Genomic DNA, 11,532 nt, shown 5'->3' with positions numbered 1-11,532 from the left:
TTTAATTACCACCACTCCACAAGGGTTCAAATTCATTTAACCTGTGGTACCTGTTGTAGCCTACTCTGGGCATGTTAGACCAATTAAAGCACAGTTCAGTTGTCCTCATGCACATGGCTGAGTTTTCACCATGACAAGAGAAATGACCCCACTCTGCACATCAGAAAATGTTTGTTTGCTAAATATTCATTTCTATGTGCATGTGGAGGTCTGGGCTACTTGATCCATTTTGAATATTTATGATGCGAGTTGAATAAAGTATCCATTATGTCATCATCATATCTGAAATTCCATAAGAATAAATGTATTTGTGAATGTACTTCCAGAGGAGTATGTTAACTGATGGGAGATGGCCTTGTTGCCTCCCCAGGCTGCATGATAACAAGGCTAAGGCCTGTTGTCAATCCTCTTATATTGTGCCTCACTGAAATGGATTAGTGAGTAACACCTATGTTTTGGCCCCAGGTCACTTTGGAGGGATTTGCTTGAATGGGCCTGAGGCGGACACTGGCCTCCTATATTCATAATACATGAAATACTCCCTCATTTTTATTAGTTAAATAAGTCTTTTGGGGGGAGGCTGTTCATTTTTGTACCGGATTTGCTTTTTTGTAAAACTCGATTTGGAATATGTGATTTATTTATTTTTTTTCAAAAGATAGGCTACATATGAAAGACAGGGTACTCCAGGGCCAGAGGTGATTTATTTCCTCCTTCTTCAGATGTGCTGCCAGTGAACAGAGCTGTTTGTGGAAACGCACAGGAGCCTCCACAGGCGCTGACTGCGGGGCATAAGTAGCTCTCCAGGGTGCTGAAGTTGTCTCCAAACGCGACGGACGCAGCGCCCAAACTCTGCCTGTCACTTTCAGCCCCTAATCCAAACATAATGACTTGGCTGTGTCTTCGCCGGAGCGACACCGTGGCTCCTCCGGGTGAATAGGTAAGGGTTAGGGCTGGTTAGGTGACGCTTTATGTGGACACAGAAAAGCACATCCTGTTAAGATTGTCTCGTCGGACTTTGAAGCTGTCCTGATGGCATTAAATAAATGGTAAGTGATTCTTTGTTGAAAGTGAGCCTTTTATAACTCATAACAGTCATTAATTTGAAAATGAGAAATGACCAGGACTTTGCACTGTTTTGCAGGTGTCACTGGTCTAATTGACACTTCCATTGTGAACACGAAGATTCACCTTGGACACCCTTTAAAGACAATGCAACATATTTCTCCAAATGTCAGAGGGACGCTTTGGGAGTCCAACCATGCATGTGTGCCCATAATTAAAAGCAGACCAACTTTACCGACACTGCCCTTTTATAACTTTCTGTTATGGGTCCTCCTCGGAGTGTTGACGTTCCCTTGTTGTGTCCGCTGTTTGATATTCAAAGTCGGGGTCCTGGGGCCTTGGAACTGCGACCCTGTTTACTACAGGGCCCTGCCTGCTGCGGCCGCCAAGCTCGCTGTAAGCAGGATAAACGGAGACCTAAATCTGGATTTGCGCCTGAAAATGGACTTTATCATCCTACAGGAGCCTTGCGAAACCTCCAAAGCCCTCACTGCGTTTATTTACTACGAGAAGATGGCGGATGCGTTTGTGGGCCCCGTCAACCCGGGATACTGTATTTCGGCATCTCTACTGGCTAAGAACTGGGATAAGGCCATCTTCTCTTACGGCTGTGATAACTATGAGCTGGACCGAGTCACAGGATACCCGACTTTTGCCAGGACAGTGCCGATTCCCACGGAGGTGTTGTTTGCGGTGTTGAAACACTTTAGGTGGGCCAGTGTAGTGGTGGTCTCATCCAACGAGGATATGTGGATGGACACCGCTGATAGAGTTGCTACTGCTCTGAGGAACAAGGGGCTTCCCGTAGGCCTGGTTACATCTATTGGTATAAATGAGACCGAGATGGGGAGCACGCTGAGGATGATCCAGGCTGCAGGAGAGATCAGGGGTGAGTCTGAGCTGAACTTAATACAGGAGATAGCTACATTACAAAATGTCCCTGTAAGATGATTATATGTAGGTTAAAGTGATGCATGAGGAGATCATTCCAAAGTAGAATCACAATGAACCTACTGGTGAAATATTAGGATTTATACCTGTGATATTAAACATTGGGAGCATACTTCAAAGGTGAACAACATCGGGTATATCAAACCACCAGCTGCCCTTTATTCCACATCCCAGCTGTACACATCCTCCTCAGCAGGCTTATCACTCAACCATCTGACCAGGAAGCTATTTTGTAACTGCATATTTGACCTTGTGGTCAAGTACCCTAACGTTAGACTACTTATCACTACTGACACATTAAACCATTATGATATTGAGTTCAGTTATCGTATCACTCTATAAATGTCCATAAAACTTTAAAATGTTAGCACTGTGTTTTGTCTGTTTCAGTCATCATCATGTGCATGCACTCAATCCTGGTTGGCGGGGAGCAGCAGGTTTCTTTTCTTCTCCAAGCACAGAAAATGGGCCTGACTTCGGGGAAATATGTGTTTGTGCCCTATGACACCCTCCACTACAGCCTGCCCTACACCAACACCTCCTACTTCCCCCTGCAAAACAACAGCAGGCTGAGGGAGGCCTATGATGCTGTGCTCACTATCACTATGGCCTCTGAGCCTTTGTCCTTCAACGAGGCGTTCGTTGCCGCCAAGAGGAGTGGGGAATTGACTCTAGCCGTGCAGCCAGAGCAGGTGTTTGCATGTCACACAAGGAAGTTAAAGGATAGGTTCACATTTTCTGTATTAAAACTATACTCACATATCCATATGTAGATTGAAAAGGTTATTGGTTGCTTTAATTGTCCATACTGACCATGAAGTGATCACTGATCCTGCACGACTCCAGTGTAAGAGATCAATAAACAAACAACACAAAACAACAACAAAATCCACCACCTGCAAAAGAAATCAAAAAGTTCAGCTGAAACTAATCAGTGAGTTAGACAAATCCCGCTGGTATGTCTCAAAGGTTTTTTTTTTTTTTTAGAATAAAATTCATTCATTCTTTTTCTATCCCTCCCTCCCTAAAATAGTTGAAATACTATAGTCATACATCATGTCTTTTCTTGTGTCCCTTGCAGGTTAACCCGCTATTTGGGACCATCTATAACAGCATCTACCTGCTGGCCAAGTCCATTCACAACGTCAGAAGAGTAGGCATGCCGCTGTCAGCCTCAAACCTGGCCTTCTTCATGAAGAACATAACCTTCAGCGGCTTCAATCAGAAAGTCCACGTGGACACTGGTGGGGATGTTAAGACCAGCTATGTCATCCTGGACTCTGACAACAGGGGGAGCGAACTGTACCAAACCTATCTGGTGGATCTAACGTCCAGCGGGCTTCGTTTTGCTGGGAGGTCAATTCATTTTCCAGGAGGGTCTCCGCCGCCATCTGATTCCAGCTGCTGGTTTGACAAGAATGCCATCTGCACGGGCGGTAAGAGCCTTCGCTTTGGCATGTGTGCACGTTCATGTTCATTTTATTTGTGTGTGAATATGGGTGCACATGGATATGTATGGATGTGTTTGCTCAAGTCTTCAGAGTTTTATGGAATGTCTTCCGTATATTTTGCTATTTTAATCATCAATCCTCATTTCCCTCAACATCACCCCTTGTCATCCTCAGGTGTGGAGGTCACCTACATCATAGTGGCGTTTGCTGTCATCTTGATCCTGGCTATAGGAGGGCTCGTTATAAGTCTTTATATCAGGTACAGCCTGTACATACAAACAAATGCAACCTTGTGTTACTCTTCTGTACTTTACTTCTCCATTTTCCCCACTATTTTTTTAAGTAGAGGGATTTTTGAATCATACTAGATGCATTCACATACTTTAATGTAGTATGTGAATGGGGTGTATTTTTGAGTTTTGAGAGTTTGATTCTGGCTAACATTTGACAGCAGTTGGTGCTAGCAAGAAAGGACCGTAAAAACTGATCTCAAAGTTGAAAGAACTTTAATCAAGAACTTTAAATAGTGAAATCATGAATGTCATGTGAATGTCTTTCCAAAAGTAGAGACTTATTTTATGCCTTCCTATCTGACTACCATATGCTAACGGGCGACTAACAGCAGACATCTGTCTTTGCTCCAAAGATGATCTCTGAGATTGTTTTAAGAAGCTCAACACCATTGGCTGAACTGATTTCCTGATCATTTCTAAATCTCATTGGCAGGAGGAGACTCCAACAAATCCAGCTGGTTAAAGGTCCCAATCGGATCCTCCTGAATTTAGAGGATCTCACGTTTATCAATCCTCAGCTTAGCAGAAAGGTAAGCAGCATCACTGTCTCCCAGCAATCACATTAACCTTTAGCACATTTAACCTATAGTCCATGTTTTTTCCCAACATCCCTTGCACGTAACACATTGAAAATGCAGTTTTGCTAAAAAAATGTTTCAGGATACTATCAAATCTTCCCCTGGTGTTGTGATGTCCCACAGAAAATCACTTTAGAGGATCTGAGTGAGTCCAGGAGCATTCTAGATGAGAAATCTACAGACCTCTCACACTCTGTAAACAGCATGCAGACAGCAACTCATGAGACCACAAATGTAGCCGTGTATGAGGTAGGTAACACTGAAAGTGGCTTTGCACTTACTGCTCCAGTATTGAAGTGGATTAGGGCCACATGTGAAAATTTTAAAGTCAGAACTCAAATAGATTTTTCACATGTGGCCTTAATCCACTGCCCTACTTAAGCCTGTACAATATTTTAAAGTAAGTAAAATGAGTGGGTAAATGAGGGAGGGAAGGGGGTCCTTGTGAAGCACATTTTCCATGTCCATTTTATGATTGAATTCATTTTCACAATGGTGGATGAACAGGCAGCAGTCAGGAGAAAAAATGTTTTATTCTTCTTTAAGGAAGTAAAACATCTGTTTTTTAGTTAGCAACAAAAACCTTACATGGAAGACGATACAAACAAAAGTTTGATCCCACTGTAACAACATGGCTTCTCTTCCAGGGCGACTGGGTGTGGCTAAAGAAATTTGAGGAGGGACACTTCAAAGAAGTGAAGCAGAGCACCACCAAGATTTTCACAAAGGTAGAGCAACATGTCTTGAACTGTAAAAAACAAAAACGAAAGAAAAAACACTGGCACAGAATTGTATTTTGAATGCAATTATTTGTAAAGGCTACACACTGCTTCTAATATCTTACACAGGTTTTATATTCAGGGCAACACACATTGCAAATAAGACACTGTTAAAAGCTAAAAACTGTCGCTGTTTATGTGTTTTTTCAGATGAAAGATCTGAGAAACGAGAATGTGAATCTTTTCCTTGGCTTCTTCGCGGACTGCTCCATGTTTGCAGTGGTGACGGAGCACTGCTCGCGGGGCAGTCTGCAGGACCTGCTAAGGAATGAGGACGTTAAATTAGACTGGATGTTCAAGTCCTCACTTGTGCTTGACCTCATCAAGGTAAACACTGATATAGTAAATACACATTTTCCTCAATGGCTTGTATGTGTGCAGGTCATTGTGTCATATTTCCTTTGTGGTGAACTGCACTGTTGAACATATTGTGCTTCCAGGGTATGAAATACCTTCATCACAGAGAATTCCCCCATGGAAGGTTAAAGTCTCGTAACTGTGTGGTGGACGGACGTTTTGTCCTCAAGATTACTGACTATGGCTTCAATGAGCTGCTGGAGTCTCAGAAAGCTCCTATTGAAGAACCTCCACCTGAAGGTACCATGTACTCTTTAAAAAAACTCTTTACACTACGCTCTATGTACAGTAAACTTTGTAGATACGATTCCAAAATAGAGATTACTATCTACAACATTAGCTTTTCAAGTGTGGTGTTAAGATGAGATTTAACGTTTTCACCCTAATTCTACATCTTTTCTTTTGTTTTTCACTCAGATCTGTTTTGGACAGCTCCAGAGTTCTTAAGGGACCTTGCAATCTCACGTAAAGGCACCTACAAAGGAGACGTGTACAGCTTTTCTATCATCCTTCAAGAGGTGGTGGTCAGGGGGCCACCGTACTGCATGCTGGGTCTACCACCTGAAGGTGTGTACCCACCAGGGAGGAGGAGATGCAGATAAAGAGAAACTGACACATTAGAGAGAGATTTTCTTTTTTATAAGTTTGAGACAACTGGGATGTAGATTAATTAAATAATAATTTACTTTTTTAAATTTGGCTATCATGAAAATGTGTTTTTTCATGCTACAGGGCTCGACAGCCAACAGCGTAACAGAATACTGATACAGTACATATTCTAATTTGAAACATGATCAACATGTCCCATCTCCTCCGTCTCCTCACCAGAGATCATCCGCAAGGTGAAGAAGCCTCCTCCAATGTGCCGCCCCACTGTGGCCCCGGACCAGGCCCCCCTGGAGTGTATCCAGCTGATGAAGCAGTGCTGGAGCGAACAGCCTGACCGCAGACCAGCATTTGATGAGATCTTTGACAGGGTACGTTTTTGAAAACACCCTTGCAGTGGTGGAAGAAGTACTCAGAATACCATGGTCTAAAAATACTCATTACAAGTAAGGTTCTTGAGTTCAAAGTGTTACTTGTATTGCCAAAAACGATATTAGAGTATCAAAAGTAAAAATACTCATTATGCAGAATGGCCTCTTTTACATTGTTATATTATTATAAAATATTATATTAGGATGTTTTTAGTACCAACAAATACATGTTAGAGCATTTTAATTTGTAGTTGTGGTGCCAATTTTAGATACTCTGTATACTACTGACTAGATGAGTATAATAGTACTGCATCATATCAAATAAGCAAATCATGTTAAACTAATAAACTACAAGTGTCAAAAATATGTAGTGTAGTAAAAAAAAGTACGATGTAACGTAGAATGGAAATACGTAAAGTACAATTATTATTATTATTATTATTATTTTATTTATTTCAAATATATGTAAAACAGAAACATCCAACCAGTAATAGTAATAAAACAAATCAAAATGATTAAGTAACACAATTATAAATTAATAATAATAGTAATAATAATTACAGCCAAAGAAATCTTTGAAACTCTTGTCTATTTCTTTACATATTTAAAAAGAGTAGGAAGAAGAAAAAAACTTGGCCACCAACCCATGTCCACAGATCAAATGCTACCTGCTTTCCAAATTAATATTTACACATCTACTTTGTCATACCCAAAAGCAATTTGAAATGTACATCAATTATTTTAAAAAGAAGGGGAAAAAGGAACATATATGAGGAAGGAATTAATATCAATAGCAACTCAAAAAAATGAAATAGCAACAGCAACAATAACGAAACTGAAAATAAATAAATGCTAGCCCCAGAAAACACTCATTGACTGTTTATTCATTGTTATGTCAAAAGTACTTGAGTAAATGTATTTAGTTACATTCCACCACTGCACCCTTGCGCCGTTATTCAGACTTTACAGTTGTTATATAATATATATAATTATATAATAAAGCAGTCTAAAGAATATCATACTTATTGTTTAACTTGATTCTGTATTTTTTTATGAGTAGTTCAAGTTAATCAACAAGGGCAAGAAGACTAACATCATTGACTCAATGCTGAGGATGCTGGAGCAGTACAGCTCCAACCTGGAGGACCTCATCAGAGAGAGAACCGAGGAGCTGGAGGTGGAAAAACAGAGAACAGAAAAACTACTGTCAGAGATGCTCCCACCGTGAGTTTGTACACACACACACACACACACACACACACACATACACGCAAATGTAAGAAAATCCAAACATTATAACGATAATATAAAAATTAGTATTACAAAATAATCATCTAAATGTAATTTTTATATGTCTAATAAATATATTCCACGCATTTTAGTTACATTTCCCTAACAAAATGCCTGATCATCTGATTCCTGGTATGTTTCCGCCCCTCTGTCTTCAGTTCTGTGGCTGAGGCCCTGAAGACCGGTGCCACAGTGGAACCGGAGTACTTTGACCACGTGACAATCTACTTCAGTGACATTGTAGGTTTCACTACCATCTCCTCGCTCAGCGACCCCATTGAGGTGGTCGACCTTCTCAACGACCTCTACTCTCTGTTTGACGCCGTGCTCAGTAACCACGACGTCTACAAGGTCAGAGTGCATGCTCATTGTTTCTAGTAGACTCCCATTTCCTACCAGATGTTGAGTTCTGGACTTTTGAGAGATCTGCAAACTATTAACAGATATATATTTATAAATATTAAATGAAAGGGTTTGTTTGCAAGAATAAGTATTTTTTAAATTTTTATAAATGTCATCATATCATATGGTGACAATTAATTCTGACATGTGATTCAACAGCATGTCTCTACAGTACACATACAGCACACAGAGACACACACTGATGTGCCCATAACCATGTGTTCACATGATCTAGGTGGAGACCATTGGTGATGCTTACATGGTAGCATCGGGTCTGCCAAAGAGAAACGGCAACAAGCACGCTGCTGAGATCGCCAACATGTCTCTGAACATCCTCAGCTCAGTAGGAACCTTCCATATGCGGCACATGCCAGGCGTGCCCGTCAGGATACGCATAGGAATCCACTCAGGTGAGACGGTACCAGGCCAGAGCATCCATCGCACTGGTTACATTATTAACCTTCTGCTCCACGTGCACAGCTCTTTGCAGATTAAAGAAAAAATGTTTTTGGCTTTTTCCCTCTTCTTTATTGAGCTATATATCTTTATGTAATAGGTTTGCAAAGTGAAAAAGCCAAATGTTCAGCCCAAAGTGAGTTCCCATCGCCAACAGAAAACTCTGCTCTGAACTGCTTGAAAACAGCTCATTTGTAGTCCAGCCGCTTCACCCGCATTTAGTTTTTATCCTTGTGTCGTCACAGGGATGAAAACTAAATGCGCGTCACATATGCTCGCCAAGCGGCTAGTCCGATACGGCCTCAAAAACACCAGTGGAAAAACACTGAGCTGCAGCACACACCTCTCCCCTCCCTTCCAAACACTAACTACCCTCCAGGCAGTCAATTATGGACATAAAGTTGTTACTGTGATGTAGAGACAGAGCTCAGTTAAAACTTTATTGATGAAAGATACATTTGTTACAGATTAATAACTCACCACTCTCAAACTCTTGCTCCACTCTATGTTGCAGCTGAATAGAAACTGATTGACTGACTTCTCGCTGACTCACCCTTCTCTGCTTCCGATTGGCTAGTAGTCCTTAACTAGGAACTGCGCATATGCAACTGCCAACAAAGATCATTTGGAGACAAGATGGATCACTCCGTAGCTAAAGCGTAGCCTTCAACACAGGGTGGGGTGGCGATGGCGCAATGGATAAGGCACATGCCTTTGGTGTGAGAGACCCGGGTTCAATCCCCACTGTGACCCATCCACCAATGTGTCCCTGAGCAAGACACTTAACTCCTAGTTGCTCCAGAGGGCGTGCGACCTCTGACATGTATAGCAATTGTAAGTTTGGATAAAAGTGTCAGCTAAAATAAATGAAAAGAGTAGCTGCAGTATGACAAAAAATATGGTGTCTTGTTGAAAAGTAAACCTGTTCTGGTACAACCCCTAAATAAGATTTTGAACCTGAAAATTAGCATAATACCACCTCTTCAACATTTGTCTGGAAAGGTTCAGTTGTTTTTTTAATGTAACCAGAAGTGACTTTTATCTTGCTGAGTGTGAGTGACAACGCAAACTGGATGGTGCAGGAACCACCGTAGGCCTCACATTGAGGGCAAAACAACACAGTTACGACTGTGGTGTTAAACTGGACTTCATTCTCACTCTCACTCCATTCAGACTTAAGGTTGGATCCATCTTTAAACTGGACGAATGACTTTGAATTTCATGTGTTTTCAGGCCCCTGTGTGGCTGGGGTGGTAGGTCTGACTATGCCTCGGTACTGCCTTTTTGGAGACACCGTCAACACTGCCTCTCGTATGGAATCCACTGGGCTGCGTGAGTGTACTGTCCACGGACCCAGTATATTATTTTGTGTTGTTCCATGTTTTGTTTTGGCCTAATGTCCTTGTCTCTTCTCTTCGTCCCTCAGCTTATAGAATCCATGTAAATATGAGCACTGTGAAGATCCTCCGTTCTCTTAACGAGGGTTATAAAATAGATGTCAGAGGCAAGACAGAGCTGAAGGTAACAGTCTAGAGAGTGTCATTTAACATTTAACCTCAGTAGATTTTAGTGTCTATTCATCCATGCCTTGTTGGTTTGTTTTTCAGGGTAAAGGTATTGAAGAGACATACTGGCTTGTGGGGAAAACAGATTTTACAAAGCCTTTGCCAAAACCACCAGAGATCAAACCAGGGTAAGAGCTTCAGCCTACTGTTAAAAATAACAACTAAATGTGTACAAATTCTGTAATATGTAGTGACGAAAAAATAGCACAAGAAAGACCCACCTCCAATCTGATCTAAAATTGTGTAAATGCCATTGCCACCCTGTTTTCAAGCTAATGAACATTATTATTATTATTATTATTATTATAATATTATTATATTATTATGAACATGTAAACAACCTTGTCCCTTGTACTTTGTACCTTGTAACTTGTTGTCTCCTGCCACTGATGTACTTTTGACTCATGCAAGTTGCAACTATCTGAATGTTACTTCAGGGAAGACAATCACGGGCTGAACCCTCAGGATTTAGCTGCGTGCAGGACAAAGAAAGCTGAGAAAAAGGCTTGACATTCTAAGTCCAAACACAGGAGGTAGAGACCTGCATGCCAGCTGGTGTTGTGTTTTGTGGAAATGTTACTGTGACTGTCAGTTTGATGTGACCAAATGCAACCTGTGAGCCTCCTAACACACAGTTCTGTCTCATTGATTCCTGAATCTTACTAATTGCTCTGTGATCTACTAGTCTCATTAATCTCTTGATCTTATCCCCTTTCTACATCTTCTTAAGTATATATGGAAAGCCCTCTTTGTTTAGTTTAATTGTGGCTGGCTGGCACATTTTCATTATTAACTTTCATTTATGTTACAGTGTTTTTGGCAGCATTTGTTGTGTGTCGTCTTCTTTGTGGTATGCTTTCTTAGCATTTTCACGTCTTTGAATCCCCGGGCTCTGCTTAAAAATGTCTCTGTAAAATGCAAAACTGGTTGTAACTCCATCCTCTGCATTTACTAGGGACAACTGGCAGGAGATGGTGACAGAGGAGATCAAGACCCTTTTTCGCAAGGCCAACAGGCAGGTGGACAAAAAGATCTGAATAAGAGGAAGAGAAGGAAAGATGTGAAAGAAGCACACTCAGAGGAGCAGAAGAGAGGAGGACACATCCAGAGAAAAAAAGAGACAAAGAGCTGGGGAGGGGAGGGCTAGGCAGAGGACAGAGAGCACCACCCAGCCTCTCACTGTGGTTTAATGCAGACTTGTTTAAGAGGATTGTCCATCGACTGGCTAATCTGCCTGCAGCCAGCGCAGCAGAACACAACAGTGCTAATGTAATGAGGGTTGCTGCATTACCTGCCTATGTACCTGCTGCCAGCAGCACGGAGAAGCAGTACCGCTCCTTAATGCAGGATGCACTCATTCACTCCTCT

At 41.5% G+C, this 11,532-nt stretch overlaps 1 protein-coding gene across 2 annotated transcripts; it reads left to right on the top strand.

Annotated features, from left to right (window-relative positions):
- Positions 1-685: 685 nt before the first annotated feature.
- Positions 686-11,328, top strand: gucy2f (guanylate cyclase 2F, retinal). Of its 2 annotated transcripts, XM_046073675.1 has the most exons (20): positions 686-1,049; positions 1,145-1,954; positions 2,407-2,708; positions 3,098-3,452; positions 3,642-3,726; positions 4,194-4,290; positions 4,462-4,587; positions 4,986-5,066; positions 5,268-5,444; positions 5,558-5,714; positions 5,892-6,041; positions 6,303-6,451; positions 7,512-7,675; positions 7,900-8,092; positions 8,379-8,553; positions 9,833-9,931; positions 10,026-10,120; positions 10,207-10,292; positions 10,602-10,697; positions 11,120-11,256. In XM_046073675.1, the coding sequence occupies exons 2-19, from the start codon at positions 1,213-1,215 to the stop codon at positions 10,672-10,674; spliced, it is 3,306 nt and encodes a 1,101-aa protein (XP_045929631.1). In that variant the 5' UTR covers positions 686-1,049; positions 1,145-1,212; the 3' UTR covers positions 10,675-10,697; positions 11,120-11,256. The 2 variants fall into 2 exon arrangements, with proteins under 2 accessions (XP_045929631.1, XP_045929630.1); XM_046073674.1 differs by lacking the exon at positions 10,602-10,697 and having other exon boundaries at positions 11,120-11,328.
- Positions 11,329-11,532: the final 204 nt, after the last annotated feature.

The sequence above is a fragment of the Micropterus dolomieu genome, linkage group LG17, assembly GCF_021292245.1.
Source record: "Micropterus dolomieu isolate WLL.071019.BEF.003 ecotype Adirondacks linkage group LG17, ASM2129224v1, whole genome shotgun sequence".
In the NCBI taxonomy this organism is placed as follows: Eukaryota; Metazoa; Chordata; class Actinopteri; order Centrarchiformes; family Centrarchidae; genus Micropterus; species Micropterus dolomieu.
This window is presented reverse-complemented; position numbering and strand designations above follow the sequence as displayed.